Raw genomic sequence first — 23,283 nt, 5'->3', positions numbered from 1 at the left:
CGGCCCGTCGGCTGAACACCAACGTCGGTTCGAAGGTATCATTGGAGATTCCGCGACGGGTTAAAGAAAGGCACAGGCGACGACGGCTGCAATGGAGGCGGCCTCCGTGGCTTATCTGAGCAGCGGTGCTCCTTTAGCCTGGGCGTCTCTCCGGGCACTTGCTCGCCCGCCGTTTCCCTGGCGACGGGGGAGTCATGGGCCGCGGACACGGGGAATGGAAGATTTGCCTATCGATTGTCGAATGGGTCAGCCGATGGGATCAAAGCGGGGTAGAGGCCGGGGGCGGGCACCCGGAGCCTCGTGGCGGCGTGGTGCTCGGCATCCGAACGCGCGTGCTTCTTCATTCATCTTATTGCGGAATTGTGACTGAAAGTCGAAGCGGAGCCGCGGAGGGAGGTGCGCACTCGTATCCGCAGGTGCTGCTGGCCTTGTTATGGGAGCTTCGTCGAGGTCGCCGCGTCCGGCTTATTTACAAACAGATTCGTGATGGGGATCCGGAGTGACGTCAGTGTCGGAGCCTCGCCGCTCCGCTTCTTCGTGCCACCGTGGAGAGAAACTATTTTATCGACAAGTCGCCGGGTCTGAAAGAAATGAAAGACAGCGAAGGTTGAGTGCACGCGCGCGCGCACTAGAGCGACTGAGCGAACGAGCTTTCGCCACGCAAAAACCACCGTCTGGTCGAGGAAAACGTCCCTCCAAGTGCAACAACCTAGATTAATTTATTAATTTACTCGTGGGTGATAGCTTTATTTCGACCAACATCCATAATAGATTACCCGGTTATTGCATTACTTTTACACTTGGAAATATTTATCGTATCTACAATACTTATTTTATAATTGTGTGCGGCATTTGGTGAAATTTTTGGACGTAACTTAAGATGAGTTTATTGTGCGTGGCTCGTGAAGAAATATATATGAGAATGGCTTGAGAGTCGTAGATTTTAGTAGAGAGAGTCAGGAGAGCAGTAGCGTGTTGGAACTCGTGCTGGATAGATCCATCTATACATGTAGTGCTGGAAAACATATTTTTCTCCAATGCGACCATTTATTGCTGCTCAGTCGATAAAACCATTGACTAATCAATGTCGGTAACGATTAATATCACTGCCGTGCGATATTTTTCATTTGCCGGCAAGTCGGCAGCTTCGAGCGGCGCAAACTTGCACGAAAGTCATGATTTTATCATGTTGGAAAAGGAATACGCGTGAAGGCTTAGAGAGAATCAATGATTTGCTACGTCTTTTAGAAAACAGGTAGGGGAGCCGGTTTTAAGCCGGCTACTCTTAAGCTATTATTGGCATTAGGCATGACGGTGGTCGATTCACGGTGCCAAAATTCATTTCGGAGGGACGATTTTCCTTTTAGGTATTATTGGAGCTAGAGGCAAAATGGAGAGAAAGCAAACGATGGTAAAGCCGCGAGTGCAAAGAGAGAGAGAGAGAGAGAGAGAGAGAGGGGAATGGGACGGATTGATCACCTTGGGGGATTAGACTCTTTGGAATAAGCAGCTCAATTGGGTGTCGCTGTGCACGCGGCTTTAAGATCGCCGTTGGCGCGTGCAATAGGTTAAGGTACGAGGACTGATGGTGATAGGGATGGTGATGGTGGTGGTGGCGATGTTAGTGGCGTTGTCGTTGTCGGTGATGGCGGCGGCGGCGAATCCTCTTCGAATTCATCGCTTGTTAGAGCGGCTAGAGGAACGCGCGCGGGGATTTGGAAGGGGGCTGAGAACAAGGGGGAATTTTATCAAGTCGATGGCGCGCGACTGTAGACACTCGATCTCACCACACCATCTGCGCGCCCTTTCGCAATGCGCGACGACGGATACGCGCCGTTGGGATTCCAATTGTATCGATTTTTTTCATTCTTTCGATTTTCCTCTCGGATTGCGTACGCGATGGAGATTTTTTACCTTATAGCCCATTTAAAGGCGACCTTTACCTCAACCTTCCCTTCTTTTACGTTTATAATAATTTGCATAATTGATGAAATTCGATTTCAAATTCAAGTAATTGTTTCTGACACTCAATTATCATACGAACCATTTCGAACTGCGATAATTAATTATATTTTGTTTAAAAAATTAAAAACATTCCGAATACCTATTGTTTTATGTGTTTAAAATGAATCCTTAAAACACATCTTTAAAATCGCTAGTGAACTTTATTTCATTTTAACCCATTGATATTGAAATAGTTGTAACGCAATTTACTCTGATATTATTAAATTTCCTATTATTCAAAATGTAGTTGTGTAAAATAATTCATTTTATTTTATTCATAGCTTGTAAGATTTGTAACTCTTAAGTTGTTGTTAAAGAAAATTTTAAACTATCAACACTGATAAAAATACTAAATAGATTTCTATTATTATATTAATGATTTAATACATTAAATTACATTGTGATAAAAAGCATAAAAATAAATAGAATTAATACTCTATAATACATAGACATATTTGTTTTCGATGCATAAATTTAATAATTGGAATGGCTCTGGATCTTTTTAATTTTGAATAACTTCTTGATTTATAATTTGTGAAATAAAGAACATTAAATGTAACTTTATTTTTAAAATCAACAATATATATATTAATGTAAATCATTGAAGTAAAAATGACAGTGTAATAATGGAATTTGCTTTTATTTTATAGCTATTTTGAAAGATGCTGACTTGACATCAATGTCAGCAAAGAAAGTTAGACAACAAATGGAAGAAAAATTAGATGTTGATCTCACAGAAAGGTAATTAACTATAATTTTGTCTTATTTGAAATTGTTTTTTTTTTCTTTCATCTTTGAATATTAACAATTGGTTTAGAACAAAAAGTACCAAAGTTACTATTTCTGAAACATTAAAAACTAGTAAAGACTATGAATAATAATAGTAATAAGAAGAATAAGAGTAGGTAGCAATGTGTAACAATAATATGCATTTGTTCAAAGTATAGATATAATATAAAATAATGCACGGATATGAAACAAGTACTTATTCAGAAATAATAGATAAATGTGCATAAGTGTCTTGTATTTTATCCAAGAAAAAATGAAGGGACTCTACGTACAATTTTTAATTTAAATTGCGACCTCGTTCCCCCTTCAACAATCTTGTATTAATATTATAGTTATAATGTAACGTAGTCAAATACATTATATAAAATTACTTCATGATTTTATAAAGAATAATGCATATGAAAGTATTTCAGAATTCAAAATGCCTAGCAAATGTAGTATGTACATAATATATTTGCTTTTTATGAATGTAAGAATGTGATTATTGATGTAGTTAACATTGATGATTATATTGTGTAGGAAGAAGGAAATTGATGACTTAGTTATGGAGTGCTTGCAAGATAAGCAAGATGGAGGTAAAAAGAAGAAGAAAGCTGCAAGTGAAGAATCAGAAGATGGGGTAGAAGAAGAAGAGGAAGCTTCTGAGGAAGAGGAAGAAGAGGAGGAAAAGAAACCTGCTAAACGTGCACCTCCTAAGAAGCCACCAACCAAACGTAAGAAGGCATCTTCCGATGACGAGGAAAGTGCTAGTGATGATGATGATAGTGACGAGGACTATAAGACAAAACCATCACGCAAGAAAGGTAAATGATTCACTTATAGGATTTTTTTCTAAATAATTAATGAAATCGGGAAATTATAGTTTTCTCAGACAAAAGTCATTAAAATATTGTTTAAATTCTTAATATTTTGATAATATCATAATGATTATTTGATATTTATTTTTATTGTGTCTAAGTATTACTCTGGCTCAATTATATTTAAGTGTAAAGTGAAATTTTCAAGATTTTTCCTTAATCGGATAAAATACTTTTAGTTTCTAATAGATTTAAGTATAATATATATAAATAATAAATTTATCTAAATTTTTAATTATTAAATATACTATGTTTCTACTTTTACAAAAAAAATATGTTTAAATTTTTATATAAGAATAGTTATTCTTTATATTATATATTTTAAGCATGTAACATTTGTGTACATTAAATATTTAATTAATAATATTATTATTGTATTCTTTTGTAGAGTTGATTTGTATTTCTAATATTAAAAATATTTAATTTTTAATTAAATTACTAATATTATGATAACTTAAACTTTTTCATATAAATATTGAATAGACCTTAATATTGAAAATTATATGAATATCAATCATTTTTATCAAAATTTTATATGATATTTCATTTTATATTTTATTTTGTATCATATTCTATATGATTATCCAGTTGAAACTTGTTGCTGACTCAATTATTAGATGTATAAATTTATACCATTCATATTTTATTTTCATTTTTTTTTAATCATAAAATTCATACTAAATAGTAGAAATTGAATGTATATTGTAAGTCGATTTATAGATACTTATCTAATACTTGTGTTTTTTATAGGCAAAGCTGGAAAGAAAGGTAAAAAAGGAAAGGGTGCCAACAGTGACTCAGATTCTGATTGGGGTAAGAGTAAGAAGTCTGGTGCTAAAGGCAAAAAAGGTGGTACCAAGGGTGCTGGTAAGGGCGGTGGTAACACGCGCGCCAAAACGCTCTCAGCTGACCTTGCCGCTATTGTTGGTGCTAAACAAATGACCAGACACGAAGCTGTTAAAAAAGTTTGGAGCGTTATTAAGGAGAGAAATCTTTATGTAAGATATTATCTATATCAAATAACTTTTTACGTGAAAATTGATTGGTGAATATTAATATGATATTAACTTTTTTTTCATAAATTGTAACAATTTCTGCAGGCTGCATGTTAATTATAATTAAATCTAAATCTTGGATAACTAAATGTATTTTTTATGAAAAATAGTTCTTCAAAAAATTAATGAAGAATATAAATAATGAGAATATAAATCTTTTAATATTATTTTTGCAGAATTGTTCCCTAAAATAAAATTATAAACTTATAATAATAATAATAATAATAATCCATAACATGTAATATTTTTCAAGACAAACATTAATGAAAGTTTTTGTTTTCAGGACCCTAAGAATAAACAATTTGCTATCTGCGACGATGACCTCATGAAAGTTATTGGCGTAAAACGCTTCAGGGTCTTTGGTATGTTGAAGTACCTCAAAGACCATTTTATAGACTAATTTGCTCCTCTGATAAGAGTCCATTCAGAAGTGATATATAAAATTCGTGACGCAATTAGGCGTCTTCTCCATCTTCGCGGTTTAATAAAAAATGCGTACACGTAAATACACTGTGTATACACGACATACAATACACGATACACAAACACACGCGCTCACACACAAACACACAAGAATATTCATATGCATTACTCGACATTTTAATTTTTTAATATAAAAGACTAACCTCATATTAATTGTTAAGTTGCAACAACTGCCCCTTTCTTCATTGATGAATTTCTTCATTGTTTCTTTAGTCATGTTAAGTATATAGACTTCTTAGATTATTCAATCTCCATGCATCATTAATATGACATTTTTTTATAATTTTTGTGATGATAATTTATAAAAGAAGGGCAGTTATTGCAGGCTTATCTTTTTTGTATCTCTTAAATGAACTTTATAACTATTTCTTAAAGAGTCTCCCTAGTTTGATGTTCTGAAAATACGGCAACGATTGGAGTTTATTTCTTTTTTTATTTATTTTATTATTTTTTTAAATTTTATTTAAAGAAAAATTTGAGTTCTTCACTTAAATACTTAATATGCTTATTAAGTTAATTTTAAAATTGTCACTCAAATTTTTCAAGTAAAAATAACAATTTATTTAAAGTTATTGCACATGTAGTGAGCACATTTGAAATGTTTGTTGTTGGCGAACATTATTGCAGTCACTATGGTTGTCTGGAACCAAAAAATTCTTAATCTGTATGAGTATGAGTACCATATGATCAGGAATAAAAAATTGAAATAAAATAGTCGCATTTAATTTTTTTCGATAAACAGTAACCTTATATAGTCGCGAACTTTTCTTTTTATAAATTAAATAATCATTCACTTTACATGGCATGATTCGATGTAGTTAAATATTTCTTTTTAATGTTTGTGTAAAATAATTCCAGTCTATTATTTATAATAAAATTTTTAAAAATACCATACCAGAAAGCATGTTTATAAGTATATGTACTTTTTTATGTAAAACTTTAGTTTTCAGTATGTAGTTTATCTTATTTCAAATTCTTTGTATAAATACGTCGGTAATAATTTAAGTAAAATGAATAAATGATAACAGGTTTTGAAACAACATTTTTAGTACTAAGTATTCTAAATATTTAATATACCAATTGTAATGATTTATCCAATTAATATGAATATTTTACTCAAAGTATTAATATCAATTATAGAAGAAAATACTTTACGCTTTTATTTCTAATCATTGCATTATTATTTGTCCTTTTTTTCAATTTTGTTAACCAGAAATCATCTATTACCGATGAGAATATATTGTACATTTTGTAAAGCTTTGAATATGCTAATTTTCATCTAAATACTCGAGCACTTTTTAATGGTTTAATTCTCTGCTTTTTAATGGTATCAAATTATCATTTATATAAATACAAATTGTGGAAGTTATATTCTTAAATTATCAAAGAATATAATAGAAAGTGATTTTTTGAACTTCTCAACTAGGAAGACTACTTAAAAAATATTTTACTAAAACATTTTAATCTAATTTTGTAAATTTGTGAAGACTTATTAATCACACACAAATAGTAATATGTCTTTAATATGATTATAAACTCAAAAGCTAATTTTTCCTAAATTTTAATTGTGATATGATTTTTTTAAATGTATGAATATTTTATTTTACGATCAGAAATTAATGCAACTGTATATGTAAATATACATATATTAGACAGCAAGTTACATTTATTTTTAATCTCTGATAGATTATATAATTTCGATTTATTATTTTTTAATATTCAATTTTGCACAATTATCAGATTGTAATTGAAACAGATAAAAATGAAAACAATAAAGTTTTCAAAAAAAAGCAAATTATTCGATAGAAAAAAGCCAGAAAGTAGATATTGATAACATTAAATCAATAACTGTACCTCTTCTGTATAATAGTGATGAATTAACTCAAATGGCTAAGCCAAGTTTACTTAGATTAATGTGTAATTATTAATTACCTTTGTAATTTAGGTACCTTTGGTGTGAAAATTAAAATAAATTTTAGGGTAATGTCTACATTGTATTGTGTTCTGGACAAAATAAATAAGAACTGTGTTACATACACGTTTATGATTTATTAATTCTTAATGAACAGTTATAAAGAAAATAAAGTAAGTGCTGACAATTGTGAGCCGACATTATGCGCGATGTCGTGATGTAGAGAGTAAGATTTAAATTCCTGTTTTAAATATCGCGTTTAAAATTTTAATTAATGAATTTGCTGGTCAACGTCTTGACGGCTAAGTGGAAAATCAAATAATTCATGGTAGTGAACGGGACGATAAGAATATTAAAAAAAAAGAAAAGACGTATAATGAATTGTGTATTTGAACCTGCCTGATTAAAAAGTATTGCTTGAAAATTTTTTATAAAATTTGTAAAAAAAAAAAGTCTTAATTATTATTTTAACACCGTCTTCTCTTTATTTTTCCTTACCCTTAAATGTGTAAAATTTTAACTTCAAATTTGCTTGATATAATCTGAAAAAATACAACTTGTACGGCTATATTATTTATACTTTTCAAATAAATATATTATATATTATTATATATATATATTATATAAATATATTATTTATACTTTTCAAATAAATATATTAAGATATAAACTAAGTCGTTTTAGAATGTCTAAACATGAAATTGATTCAAAGAAATGAAAATGATTTTTAACGAAATAATGTTTTCGCTTACTATTAATATAATGGATATGTTTTTTTTATGATTTTTATAAATAAAATACCAAAAATAGAATTAAAATTTGAATGATATTTTAACGTAAAATGCATATAAAATTTTTTAATTGATTATGAATGAATTTTTTACATTCTTGTTTATTATTATAAAAATCACGAAATATGAAGAGTAAGAAAAGAAGTCATTACATGAAAAATTAATAAATCTAAATATCTGAATAAACAAAATATTAATATAAATCGAAAAAATTGCTTTGATTTATTTTAACTAAGCTCCATCTATATTAATTTATCATTTATTGATATCCTGCATACCAAGTTTCTATATTCACAATTTTAATTGATATTGTGATCAATGTTTATCAACATTATATTGAGTACATCAATTAATAATACTATAAAATATTATTGAATTTAAGTTCAAATATTATAATTATATACTAAGATTTTAAAGATTATTATGTAAAGAAATATATATCGTGTATTTTCTGTCAGTGTTACAAAGTATAATTTAAAATCTGGATGTATGAATAACCTTTCCATATCTTGATTTATTAATTAAACTTTGGCAAGGTAAATATAAAATAATTAATATATTCAACGAATTCTATATAACATTTTCTTGATAAAAATCTTATTTAATGGTATCTTTTTTATTACTGTTTTTTAAAATAAAATAAAAGAGTTATATTTTCTCTATTAAAAGTAATCACATTTTAGTCAAACTTATTTTACCATAATACTAGCTTTGCTGAATTTATCAATTAAGTATTAAAGCAATATAAATTTAATTTGTAAGAATAGATGTATAATATGTAACTTTCTTTAAATTGCTTAACTTAATCGTAACATATTGTTAATAAATCTAAAACTAAAATAAATTCCGATATACATAAATCTAATATAAATGTTTAAAATAATTAAAAATCATAGAAAATTTGTGGAAATACAGAATTTTATATAATGTATGAAAAAATTCAGTTTCTATAAGCTATCGGTTTATAAATTACATTAAAGAGTATCAAGGAGTTAACTCAGATACTAAATCCACTTCAATTCTTATTGAACACTGGTGATCTTTCTTTTATTTCAACATTGTAACTATAACATGTTTTTAAAAATGTACATAGAATTGTTACGTATAGGAACATGAACGTAATTTAAGGCAATGTTATATATAGAAAACATGATTTTTATAACCTGATTATCCGTTATTATAATGTATAATACTCTGTATTAGCTTGATAACGAATTTTTATAATAATCATTCTTAATGCATAATATACAATATATTTGATTTTACATTCATTCGTATAAATACAATATCTTTAAAAAAAATGTATAAAAGGATCTCTACGTATTAATTATGTCTCTAAAATAATAGGAACATTATAAATTAACTAATATAGATAATAAAAACTTAGGGTTGCATCATACTTATAATTATTTTTAACAAATTATAAAGAAATAATAAATAAAATTGTTTTATTAGTATTTAAAATTTTAAAACTCAAACTTTTGTACATTATTTTCAAGATAATAAAGCCCTAGTATTTCAAATTATAAATAATTATTAAACTAAACCATTACCGAAAATAATTTATTTCAAATCTAAGTATCAAAATTCATCAATTTCAATGTATTTATAAATAATTATCAAATATTCATTTTTATTTCTTTTTCTATATCGGTCTAATACTGTATAAAATAGAAATTTAAATGTAACAAAAAACTAGGAAAGTTTTTGATGTAGCATGTATGTTATATTATATAAATATGTAGAAAAACAATATTTTGCATTAATCTATTTTTAAAAAATTAATTTAAAATTTCAAAATTACTTTTACATTCTCCAAACATCTTCCTTTCTAAATATCTTTGCAGTTTTTTTAAAGTACAAATTGCATTTATATTATAATTTAATTAGTAAACGTTATGAATTAACATATTTTTACTATAATTACTAAAATTATTACGCATTGGAAACGTTTTGATTTTTTTCCTTTCAATCTTCATAAACATTAAGGATATAATATCTATACACATACGTATATATCAGAAGTACAGCTAATTTATAGATTACAAAACGTAGAAAAAAATACTTTTGTAATTTGACATTGCGATCAAAATTTACAGATATATGCAATGCGTCTGAAATTAGGTTAATGTGAGTAAAATTAGATTAAGTTAATTCCTTACATTATTCTTACAAGAATAAATTATATTAATTTGCTTTTTTAAAGAACAAATATAGTTTTGATATTAATACCATATTATTTAAAATATAGTAAGACATTTGTAGATGTATGCTAAACTATTTTTTCTATTATTCATCATAAGGATGTTAATAATTTTTTATATATTAACTTTATTTAATAAATCATTCAATAAATATTTGAAAAAATTAAAAACTAAATTCATAAATTAAAGAATTATGATTACTTAAATAATTCTTTTTAATAAAAATGCAATAGTTTTAAGAACATTTAGAGAATAATTCAAATTTTTATAAAGTTTTTTACATGAATATAATAAAAACCGTTATTTAACTTTATTATTTTTATTATTTTTAATTTTATTATTTATATCATTTTTAAAATTAATAACTTATTTTAATATGTGTATGTTTAAGCCTCTAATTATATTTGTATATAAAACTACATCAATATTTCGAGTTTCGTAAACTTTGGATAATTTACATTGTATAATTGAAATATCCATTTATCAAAAAACTATAAAATTCTGTACACATTAAGCTTTTTTGTTATCTTTATCTTTAAGATTTGTTATGTTTTATCGTTGTTATCAATTTTTAAATTCATTTAAAATATCTAATATTATATTTATTTTAAAACTGTAGTTTATTATATATATTAATAAATATTAATATAAGCATGAATTGCATTTATACTTTTTGAATAGTAAATAAAAACTTTGTTTTTTATATTTTTTATTTTTATATGCAATAGAAGCATAAGTTTAGAACTAGCTTAATATAAAATTAAACTATGATTACCATACATTCAAAGATTGTTATTATACTAAAAAATTGTTAATTTAATATAACACTGGTAATTTGAACAAAATTACGTTTATATCTAATAGTATTCTATATTTCACATATATCAATTATTATTTTAACCTCTATTAGTAATCTATCAGAGTTATTAATTACACTAATTTTATCATGATACTTACAAATTATTAAGATTACAAGATTACAGATCAAATAATTTTCAATTTTTAACAATATATTGTGCATAGTTCAAGGAAGAAAATTAAATATTCTTTGTTTCATTACATACAAATTGGAATTGAAAAATTTTGTCAATATTATCTATATATCATATACATTTCTTAAGAAAACCTTTATTATTTTAGATTTATTCAAGCGAAGGGTTCTTCATTATTAATTTAAATTTTAATATAATGTATACATATTAAAATTATTACATTTTACTGAATATGATTTTATATCTAATAATGTGTCGTATTTAATATGCTTCTTGAATGAAAATCAATTTTGTAAAACTAAAGTAAATTAATTTAAATAAATTATTTAGTATTAATGTTAGTATTAATAGTCAAAATTATTAACTTCACTATTTAAAATATAATTTAATATTTAACCTTTGACAAATTAATTTTTTAAAAATTAAAGTTTTTTTGTTACAAAATAACATTAGATAGTATATTATATAATTCAATTACGTAAATTCGACTAATCATAAAATAAATATTTCATTTAGTCTTCTAATTGATAGTTGAAATAAAAACTTTTTCTTTCTTTCCATAATAAATAGTTTTATATCATCATCTTATTAGTCATTTCTGTTTGCATTCTATGTAACAGATATGGAAAATTAATAAATTTATAATAACATAATAAAAAAATGTGGAAACTATCATTATGTATAAAATAAATATTGAACAATTATAGAATAAGTAACCGTATGGTCGGTAAGATAATAAATGTTAGAACCACAGTATAATTTAATAATTGAAAATGTATGTTCATAATTTGAGGTACCTATCCGTATACATTTTCGTAGTACAATGTCTCTTGTAGTATAATAACTGTGTTATATGAAAATGAAAAAAGGAATAAATTAGCTGTGAAATATATATATATATATATATTCTGTACCTTCTACTTTACCACATATATGATATTTATTATATTACAGAATTCTAAATAAGCATTATGACTTTAATTCAACTAAGTTATATCTATTATTATGAAATAAATAAAATAATCAATAAACAATAAAAACTTTAGTTTTGGTACAATATATTATTGACAGGAAATAGAATATTAATTATCATTTTGCTTTAAAAAAGAAAATTTAAATCCTATATAATAATAGTTAGAAAATATTTTGATTTCTTTTACGTGTCTATTAATTTTCTAGTGTATCAATATACTCATTTTTCTGTTATCTACTAATTAACTGAGGCTCAGCAAGAGCATAAAAATATTATGAATAAAATACAAGAAAAAATGTATTTTGTTTTTATCTCGATCAACTCTTTTTTTGGCAAAGACAAAACCTTAGGCATTAGTTTTTTATTTGTTCAAAGTTTAATTAATAAATTGCACATTATTTTTGCTTCGAAGACCAAATATACACTTGTTTAACTTCTTTGGATTTGTACCACTCTCCTTTGGCGTCTGAACTTCTTTTTCCTTTGGCATTAATGTTTGTAAATAAATATCAGTTCTAAAGTGCGACTTGATTGTCTGTGTACTTCGTGTCATACATTGACAAATATTTGCCTGATAAATAATGAATTTATTAATAAGTTTCAATAATAAATAAAAATATTATAACAACTAACTTAGGAAATTATTATAAGAATACGTTAATTAGTGTCATTCTTCTGTTAACGAATAATATATTTAACTCAAAATATTTAAAATTTAAAAAATATATCGCTTAAATAACTTATTATTTTATTTTACATTATTGTTCAAATCTAATAATTTCTTACGAAATTGAATACTAAATATCATAAAATGTTATTGAAATGTTTACATTAACGTACAAATTGCAGAGCTCTTTGTCGGTGTACCCAAAGACTTGATGAATAATTAATATCAATAAATGCAGGAAAAACATGTGTTTCCGTTTGAACTTCTTGATTTTGACTAATTTTAAATGGGAAATATTCTGCTGATAACCTGTAACAAAGATTAAAAATATATTGTTTGATTTCAAAAATGTGGAATTTGTTTAATTTAAAGTGAATATTCTGTATACCTTTCTTCACGATTCATGGTTTGAATATCTTTATAAAGTTGAAAAAAATGAATATACTCTTCATGCATCTTTACAATATCCAAAGCTGTTTGTAAAAATCTTTTAACAAATTTATTAATAACTATGAAATCATTAGCTATTTAAATTAGCTAATACATTAAAGATGCAATAAAATATAAATATGAATGTTATATCTAATAAGAGTATTTTTATTTTGATTTATGTAATTAATCAATTGATTAATGTAATTTTATAAATGTAAAACATCGATATCATAAAACACAGTTATAACGAAGTAATAAAATAATTTGATTAATTTTGTAAAACTAAAGGGTATAAATGGTTGATTAGTTATATTATAAAAACTATCATTTACGTTTATTTAATTACAATAAAAATAGTAAATATGTTCGAGGTTGTATTATTTTCATGACGTATAACAAACCTGTCTGGATATTCTCCAAACTGTCGAGCTGCCTCGATAGAACAAAAAGCGAACCACTTGCCTCTCCATTCGGCTACACCAATGTTTGGATTTCCTGGGATTAATGCCCCATTTCCAACAACAAAACTCCAAATACAAAAACCAAGAAACTGCAAATTGATGTATTACACATATTATTTTCAAATTAATTGTAATAATTAGTAATTTACTTATTCATTATTGTGTTCCATACTTGTAGATTCATTTGACTGAAATTGTTGTTGTGACTAGGATAAGCTAGAGAACAGTTTCCACAATCCACTAAAAAGTAACCAAATTGTTTACACGTACGAGTAAAATAATATCTTAAAGATAGTAATGATTTTATCCGTTACATTCAAATAACTGTGTACAATATACTAATATAATTATTTAGATTTTAAATAAACAAAGGTTTTAAGTAATATTTTTGTAATTAAAAAATAAGTTATATAAAAATGTAATCAATGATAGATCGTATAATAGTTATTTCCTATATTATATTGTATAGAAGTATGGTAAAATATTATATATAATCTGAAATTTTAAATAATCACATAGTGATTTGCTTTAATTTATTTTTTTTATTTTATTCGGTGCTTTTCAATTTTTAAATATTATATAATATTTATAAATTTAATATTTGAGATATTCAGATTTTAACACTATATTATAATAAAAAGTAACTTATATTATTAATTTTATCTTCATTTTTAAAGAAGTAAATTATAAATAAATTTTTTATAAAACAATTATATCTTTTAGTCAAAAAATATATTAATATTCGCATTAATTTTTTATAATTAATTATGTCATATTTATGAGTTACTTTATGCATAAGGAAACGTTTAATAAAGATTTGCGAATTTTTATTCGTGTGTAAATTGTACAGAATCGCTTAGTCTTGATTTTCGTTAAATATATTATTGAATAATCAAAAAACAAGGCTTGGAAATGTGTAAGTATAATGTAAGTATCAAATATAATTATGTGTAAGTATAATACTATCAAATTGTTCACAGAATTTAATATATAATGAGATGTAGAATTTGATGGAAATAAAAACAAACCTATTAGTTTTCCCATAGTTTTCTCCATTCGTTCAGCATCGGACACTACTTGAACCTTGTTCAGTAGTTTGTTTAAAATAGTACGATGATGAGTATCTACAATCTAAACAAATTCCATTTGTATTATTTATTTTATATATTGATAATAATAATTTTTATACTAATTTAATTGTAATAATTTTAATAAAATAAAATATGAATGGCTTTTAATTCTAAACGAAATTTAGTTTTATAGATTTATTAAAGCATTTTAAAAAGAAAATAAATTTCATTGAATGGCCTTTATTAGTATGCACAGTAATACCCATGCCTAAAAGTAATAAATTCAGCTTTAAATATCATAATACATTATATATAACATTTTATATTAGATACCTTGGGAAAAAAGCATTGCAATTTCCAAAGCATTTCATTGATATAGCTTAAAGTAATAACTTCGTCTTGCAATTTCAGCCAAATGTTAGCAAGGTCTTTAAATTGTGGCTAAAAAAAATTTCGAATTTCTATATTGGCATGTATGAAATTTGATTTAATATTAAAAAAAACTATACATAGACTTGCGCAGTAGGAATAGCTGTTCTATATTTCACCATTTCATGAAGTTGGATTAGTCGATTTTTGAAGCCACATATCAAACATCGTATTTCCTCATTACAGAGTTGTAGATCTGCTAGTAATTTTCTATAATATAATTTAATATGATAAATATTATATTTAATTTCTTTTGTATTTCACTGTAAATGTAAAATTATTTTAATTCAACTTACTTCATGACTGATTTATTTTATTGAAATTATATTGATTACAATAGTAATGTTAATGTATAATGTTTGCAAGCTGGCGTTACTTACATGCATTAATATCATATATACAACTTACTCACATACATACATATATACACACGATATTGAAAAATAGATATAAGGATAAAGAAAATGATTTGCAATTTATTATTAATTTTATTTATCCTCAATATCTGACAATCCTGTAAGGTATAAAGAAAATTAACATCTAATAGTTTAACAAAATTATTTTGTGTCTCAGATTAAATACGCATTAATTCTCGAATTAATAAAATTTATGAATAAAAATATTTTTATTAATATATTTTTAACAAGTAATTATTTATTTAGATTCTAATAAATAGATAATAAAAAAATTAGATTTTTAATAAATATTTAATAAAATATTTAATTAATTAAAATGATTCAATTTAACAATATACAATAGCAGTTACCTTACATAAATTTCCAGTTGCCTACTAGCAAGGAGCATTTCTATAGACCACATAATATCTTTTAACTCAAGATCGTTTTCGAATTCGACGCGATTGTGTATGGCAGCTTCAATGGCAGCAGTGAATTTATACACTTTTCCCATGAGCATTTCGAGTAATTGAATAATTGATGAGTGTGTCCTATTCACGCCTGCCTGTAAAATGCTCGGCACTTTTCCGTACCGTGGATACATATTGACTTACTTTCTTTAATTAATATTGCACTTCACATACTGTTGCAAAATAACTTTATGTGTGAGAATTTTTTATTGATTATTAATAAGAAATACTATAATCATATTTGTGTATATATAAAATTTAAAATAAATAATATTCCTTATTCCACTTCCACTTCAATGGGTCTTCACCAATTTATTATTTTTAATTGCAATATTTAATATGTAATTTTATACCGATGGAATTTAAATAATTGTTTTAAGCTTTCATTAAGAAACTCATTAGAAATTTAACTATTTAAAAAATCATTTCATTATTTCCTAACAAATTAATGTAAATCACAAATATAAGTCTTTTTTCAAAAGATAATTTTGATGTTATTTTGCATTTCAATAGAACATATTATTCGAATGGAATATTTTAACGAAGGCACGATAATTTGCACCAAAATTTAAACAAAATATTGTTTATTATTAAAATAACGTCAAATTTTTTTCTTGCAATTCTCCGAATAATACTTTCTATCAAAAATTTTCTCCAACAATATAAAATTCAACTATTCAAATGCCCTTCAATACTAGAATTCTCGAAATATAACTTAAAAAGGCTTAATTTGACTGCCAATATTCCTAATAATTATTACTGCATTCCAGTAAAAGTACACCGTAACGCTAAAAGTATACTTTCTTACGATCGTCGATATCGCTGCCGCCGCGCTGGCAATCGCGGTTAAAGAGGCGAATGCCTGCTACGATAAAAACTAGCTCCATCAATTGTTCTTCCTTCGCTGGCTTTGATAAAGTAACATAGCGCGGAAGCTCCGAAGGCTGAAGAACGCTTTGCAGGGCGATAGCAACTTCTCTGCAAACGAGCAAAGAAAGAAAATACAATTTTCTAGAAGATATACTCGTACTTTTACGCTATTTTAAGATGAAATAGTTTTCACACTGGTTTTGTCATGTAAACCTTATGCAATATAACTTATATAAAAATTTTCTAAGAAATTTTCTCGATAATGAAAAAGTAAAAGTTATTACGGACATAATAAAAGTGAATGATTACTACTTGGTAAATGTTTTATTGATGAATATAAGTTCTGTGAATTTGGCTATTCATAAACTTAGATTAGCTTTATTGAAATCATTCGCGTAAACTCAACCATTCAATATAGTTCAGTTTAACATGTCCGTGTAATACAATTTGAATATGAAACCAAATAGCACAAGGAAAAATAGATGTATAAGAAAAAATAAATTTAAAAATACTTTATTAAATTTATTAATGAAATTTACTAAGATTTATTTTTGGTTATAATTTTTAAGAAAGTAGATTTCGAGCTGAAAATATATAGAAAAAAAAATAAAATACATTTTATCATTCATGAAGATATCATTAAATGTTTCTGTGGAATATTAAATAAATGTTTTTAAACATTACAAAATTTGAAATAAGTTTAATTATGTATCAAATGAACTTTATAATATAATAAATGTTTAATAATTTTATCCGTTGAATTTATATATTTTTCAAAATTGCAATTTATGAAATTAAATACTTTTTAAATAGTAATGTAATATACACCATTTCTTAAAATAGCTGGTTGTTTTAGAAGTTTTACAGAATAATTCGTCAATCATCATTTAAAATCTCATAAACTACTTTATAAGTTAAACAATTTAGGACTTTTATAAATATGAGTAGCGAAATAATTGTTACTAATTTATATTAAAACAGAAATTTCATAAATTTTTTATTATTATCATTCATAAATTATAATGAATAATAGAAAATTCAATTAAAAAAAATCCTATTAGTATTTTCATTGAAAAAAAAACCTTTCAATTTTTTCTGAAATAAATATAATATAAATTAGATATATTTATGAAAATTAAACAACAAACATATTTAATAAGCTTATATATAGCAATTCATTTATAATTAATCGATTTTATTTTATTTAAATTAAAACATGAGTTTATAAAATATTAAAGTTTTCACAAGAGAAAGTGCTACTATTGTTTTTAGAAATTGCATATTTATGTTATGATTTATCGTGCTCGCTGTTATGAGTGTTTTTTATTAAAATATCAAATGACGACTTAAAAAATAATATTTTATATTTAAATTGTCTGGTAAAATAATATTATATCATTATGTGATATAGTTTTCTAATTACAGAATACATTTTATTAATAAACATATACCATTTCTCACTAGTTTATATATCATTCTATATATTCAATTTTCTTGTCTTATTTAGTAAATAATGGTAAAATACTTTTCATATTATAACTTAAATATTTTTCATTTTCTATTACAAATATTTCGAATTGATGTAACTGCAAAATTAAAAGTTTATAAGGTGAAAATTGATTTTGACACATAAATATATTCATAGTAATTAAAAAAAACTATTTGCATATAAAATGAATAACATTTTCATTTAATCTACATAATATAGTATTTCTATTTATAATATATTTAACAAAGGATGTATATTCGTATAAATTTTATAGCTAAGATAAAGTTTTAAAATGCCTTCAAAAAGTATTTCATTTGGGAATCTTTTATTTTGTAACTAAATTTATTAATTTATTAGTAATAAAAGTAAATAAATCTTTTGAATTACTATCAAATTAAGAGAAAAAATTATTTATTTACCTTAGCACCACAGGAAGTGTCGGATTCCCTAAGCCACTTAAAAGTGTAATAACTACAAGCATTTTCTGGTACAATACTTCCATTTCTTTTGTATTATCTAGCTTATTTACATCACAAATTTCTTTAACCAATGGTGCAGTTTTATATATAAGACGATCTCTGTGCTTTTTAATAATACTATCTGAAATTTTTTATAATTTTTTCAAAATTATAATTATATTTATATTTGTAGATAAATAATATGAGTTTTTACTCAATTTTTCAAACAATAAAATAAAATATAGATGTTATGCGTTTGTTTTCAGCTTAACGAAGATATTATTTAACTAAGAGTAATATTTTATGATAACTTTATCTATTTAATGTTACTTTTAATCGAACAACATGTTGTGCTTACACTTTAACAAATTGCTGGTTTATAGTATATATATATGTTGTGTTATTACAGAAAGTTTCACATAAATTTTACAATATGTTGAAAATTTATTAAAATAAAATAAAATATAAAATTATAAGCTTCTTGCAATCATTTACCAAACTTTAATCAATTGAATTAAATTAAATGATAAATATGTAAAACTCGATTATAAGTGGTTGTTTTCATCTTAACGATTTGCAATAACAAAAATCTATATGATATATATGAAATTCATACTATAGAGAATTATAGATTAAATTAAAAAAAATAACTATTCTAGGAAATTACGTCATAATTTTTGTGACTGTAAACTTTCAAAGACTTCTTTTTAATTTAAAATTTAAATTCTGGTGAAGAAGTATAAAATCTAAATAATAATTTTATAGTTATTAATTAAAATTTATTCTATAAAACAAAGTTGTATGATTTTAAGCTAAAAAAATTAATTTATTCAAGTTATTATCTATACATAAAGCACAGACATACACATGGCATAAAATACATCAATATACAAGTTATTAATTTTTACAATAGAGATATATCTTATGTAATTATGAATAAAAATAAAATAATTATTATAAGTGAATAATAATAATTTTCTTTAGAAATAATGATATTTATTTTCAAATTGTATCTAAAAAGTAACCTCTGTCTATATAATGTTTGGCAAAGTGGAATTGAGTCTTCAACGTCAGAAGGCTGGGCCCAGATTGATCAAGCAATTTTTCTATTACGGCTGCACGTATTTTCTTTTCACTGTTCGTCTCATCTTTATGATCGTCCACTTGATAAGTTGAATTCAATGATATAAGTGACAGCTAAATTAAAATTTAATTTTATTAAAAGTTAATCGAGAATAAAAAAAGGTATTTTAATAAATTTAGCAATTGATTTTGAATATACTTTAGTGTATTTATACAATATATCATTTAAATAACAGTTATTTTCGATCTTATCTATCTTCGAAGCTTATCTATATGATACTTATTGTCTAAAATTCTAAAAATTAGTTTAATTACCATATTACTCCTATGACAAAAGAAAAAAAAGAAAAACAAGAAAATACTAAAATATAATTAGCAGATTAAAATTAAAAATCCAATTATTATTAGCAAATATATCTGTAAAATTTATCATAATTAGGAAATAAAATTGCAAGATTTTTGCTTTTATGAATGTTTATACATTAAAAAATATTATCTATTAAGAATTATTAAAATTAATTTTATTTATTTATAATACAATTTACATTAAATTACAAATACATATTTTTCACTTTTAGTAACATGGCAATTAAACATCAATTCGATCTATACAAGTTCATTATATCATCTAAAATAGAAAATTTTAATAGAAAATTTAAATAAATTTGAGCTTACTAAAAATGCCACAAATTCTTCGGATACATTGATATTTCTTTTTTTGCAATCATTGGTGATTTCTTGTATGAAGTTATATAACGAAGTGTCCATGTTCTAAATGAGTAATACACTTGGTGAATGTCAAATATTGAGTTGATAGTACATTGTATAGAGCAGATAGTAAGTTTGATCGATAAGTGCTGTAAATGTAAATAAAATAAATGGTGGTTTTTGAAATTTCATAGCTAAAAACATAAATTTGTCATCGTAAGACATGAAAATAATTTATGGTTTCAAAAAAATTAAATTGTAGTTTTTATTTTCACGAAATAAGAAAAAATTTAAATATAAAATATATAATGGGCAAAACATTAAATTTTGTTAATTTAAATAAAGTAGAAATCCTGATATATAAATACTGTATATATATTATATATATTATATTATAGTATATATATATTATATGCACAGACACACACACACACACACACACACACACACACACACACACACACACACACACACATATATTATGTGGATTATGTATATTAATTTAATGTTTCGTTATGAATAAATATTCAGTCGTATTAATATTATTATTATAAATTATTTCTTTAAGATTTTATTAATTTAGCTCTCAATTTCTTATCATGATGCTTCAAATTCATATTAATTATTCTCAGTAGCATATTTTAATTTATTTATATTTCAGTTTAATACATTATATTAAAAAAATTAATGTATTACGTATTTTTAACTAATCGAATTTTTTCAAATTGAAAAATATTAATAAGTAAAATTAATAATTAATATTAATTATTAATAAGTTTTTAATATAAGATTCTTGATGTAGCAATTATATGTCTAGATATTATCAATATATTGATGTATTGACTCATATAAAGCCGATTAGGCAGAAATATCATACACATAATGAATATGATTTCCGGAAATTCGATTCACATACCTTGTAATTCCATTTACCAGTGATAATTATTTTTACATGGTTATTATTTAAACGATTTATTATCATTGTATTTTTTTATTATAATAAATAATAATTTAACATATATTATAACTAGTTAAGATTTATTTATTTTAACAGTAATGTTTGTTAGAGTATATATTCCGTTTGTAAAATTGCGTTTCGATGTAGAGATAATTCTATGAATAATATTGAATAACTTACTTCATTTGAAATTAAAAATTTGTAGAATTACCATTGATATAGCCAACGAAACAACAATAATAAAAAATCACGCTAGTTTGTGTTGCGATTATTCTAATTTAATTACTTTATTATTCATGTTCACTGCTTGAGGGCAATTGAGATAATGTTACTATAATTATCCTAATTTCTGTAATACCTATTTTGAAAACTAAAATCCTGCTGATATTTGGAAGCGGTTTGTTTAAATACCAAATTTGTGACCCACAAATTATGTTTACAACTTTCTAATTGGGTTTGCAGGGTCTATTGAATCTATATCATCATTCTTTTAATATTTTTATATCTTATCTTTATCTCTACTTCTAATTAATAAACGTGAATATTGTTTACTTCACAGCGAAGGACTTTTTTATGATCGAATGTATAATGGCGTTATTTTATATTTTACGTAGAGACATGTATTATAACGAATAAGAGTATAATTATATTTAATAAGCTATTGCTTATCTATATTATAATCGCTCGATAAAAACTAATGTCTGAATAGATATATTTATTTTAATATTAAAAAAATTTTTAGTAGCGACATGTAAGAATTTAATTAAAAGGATATATTAAATATACAAGCTAAATTTTCTCGTTCTTATATAATCAAATTTTAAAAACTTTGCAAGATTCAATGTATTATTCATGAAATTTATTTTTATTTTACTTTATATTTTAATGAAAATCCCTTTTATCATTTATTATGTCATCCTGTCTTTTCAAACGATTTATAAAATATTGTAAATAATATATTATAATAATGAAAAAAAGACATGCTTTTCCATTAATTGTTCATTCATCGTTGTACTTTTTTAAACTTTAAAACGCTTTGATTTTAATTCATTAATTAAAAATAGATAAGTGATAATTGCAGTACTCAAATTAATATTAAGTATATTATATTTTATATCACTTAATATTTCATTTAGTCATGAAATATTTATGATTATATAATTGTTAATTGTTAACTCCCAATGTTTATTTGACATTTTTAATTTAAAGACGTTTGACATACAAATTTCGCCACATTTTACGAACTAGGCAAAATAAAAATATAATGGTTATAATTTTATTTGCAACTTTTTCTTCTTCTATTGATTATTTTTTTGTTCATTTTTAATCTACAGTAGTTGCTTTAAATATAATTTTTGTAGTACAATTAAGTTTATTGACCTGAGCTATTTATTTTCTATTATTAAAGTTATTATAAACTGAAGGATAAGTAAATTGTTTACAATACAGCATAATAAATTTTGTTAACATTGAAAAAATTGTATATCATATCATTAGCCACGGATTATATTTTAGAATTTTGAATAAATGTCATTGTAAAGTATGAATATATATTTTGATGGTGGAGAGAGACGTAGATAGAGATAATGATCGAGATTGAGAGTGAGAGTGAGAGTGAGAGTGAGAGAGAGAGAGAGAGAGCTAGTTAGTGAGGGACAGAGTGAGCGAGGGAGAGAGAGAGAATTAGTAATAATAATAAATTAATAATAACTCACTTACCGTGAGTGACGAAG

The 23,283-nt window shown here is 24.6% G+C and overlaps 2 protein-coding genes across 2 annotated transcripts in view; one reads left to right on the top strand and one right to left on the bottom strand.

The window, feature by feature from the left end:
• The window catches only part of Non2 (upstream activation factor subunit spp27 homolog Non2), a 5,874-nt gene extending 203 nt beyond the window's left edge, over positions 1-5,671 (top strand). Inside the window, exons 2-5 of the mRNA XM_011498609.1 lie at positions 2,655-2,745; positions 3,313-3,596; positions 4,401-4,648; positions 4,989-5,671. Of these exons, the coding sequence (XP_011496911.1) occupies positions 2,655-2,745; positions 3,313-3,596; positions 4,401-4,648; positions 4,989-5,105 (740 nt within the window). The 3' untranslated portion in view covers positions 5,106-5,671. The remainder of the gene's footprint in view (positions 1-2,654; positions 2,746-3,312; positions 3,597-4,400; positions 4,649-4,988) is intronic.
• Positions 5,672-12,397: 6,726 nt separating this feature from the next.
• LOC105361434 (UPF0704 protein C6orf165 homolog) overlaps positions 12,398-23,283 on the bottom strand; it is a 12,472-nt gene continuing 1,586 nt past the window's right edge. Inside the window, exons 2-14 of the mRNA XM_011498607.1 lie at positions 20,560-20,741; positions 19,827-19,998; positions 18,763-18,943; positions 16,793-16,962; positions 15,886-16,096; positions 15,200-15,329; positions 15,024-15,131; positions 14,649-14,751; positions 13,793-13,860; positions 13,561-13,709; positions 13,116-13,214; positions 12,901-13,036; positions 12,398-12,631 (exon numbers count right to left, since the gene is read on the bottom strand). Coding sequence (XP_011496909.1) covers positions 12,437-12,631; positions 12,901-13,036; positions 13,116-13,214; positions 13,561-13,709; positions 13,793-13,860; positions 14,649-14,751; positions 15,024-15,131; positions 15,200-15,329; positions 15,886-16,096; positions 16,793-16,962; positions 18,763-18,943; positions 19,827-19,998; positions 20,560-20,652 — 1,815 coding nt within the window. The 5' untranslated portion in view covers positions 20,653-20,741 and the 3' untranslated portion in view covers positions 12,398-12,436. The remainder of the gene's footprint in view (positions 12,632-12,900; positions 13,037-13,115; positions 13,215-13,560; positions 13,710-13,792; positions 13,861-14,648; positions 14,752-15,023; positions 15,132-15,199; positions 15,330-15,885; positions 16,097-16,792; positions 16,963-18,762; positions 18,944-19,826; positions 19,999-20,559; positions 20,742-23,283) is intronic.

This window comes from Ceratosolen solmsi, unplaced genomic scaffold (assembly GCF_000503995.2).
Source record: "Ceratosolen solmsi marchali unplaced genomic scaffold, CerSol_1.0 scaffold30, whole genome shotgun sequence".
Classification (NCBI taxonomy): domain Eukaryota; kingdom Metazoa; phylum Arthropoda; class Insecta; order Hymenoptera; family Agaonidae; genus Ceratosolen; species Ceratosolen solmsi.
Note: the sequence above shows the minus strand (reverse complement) of the source record. Positions and strands in the feature narration are given on the sequence as shown.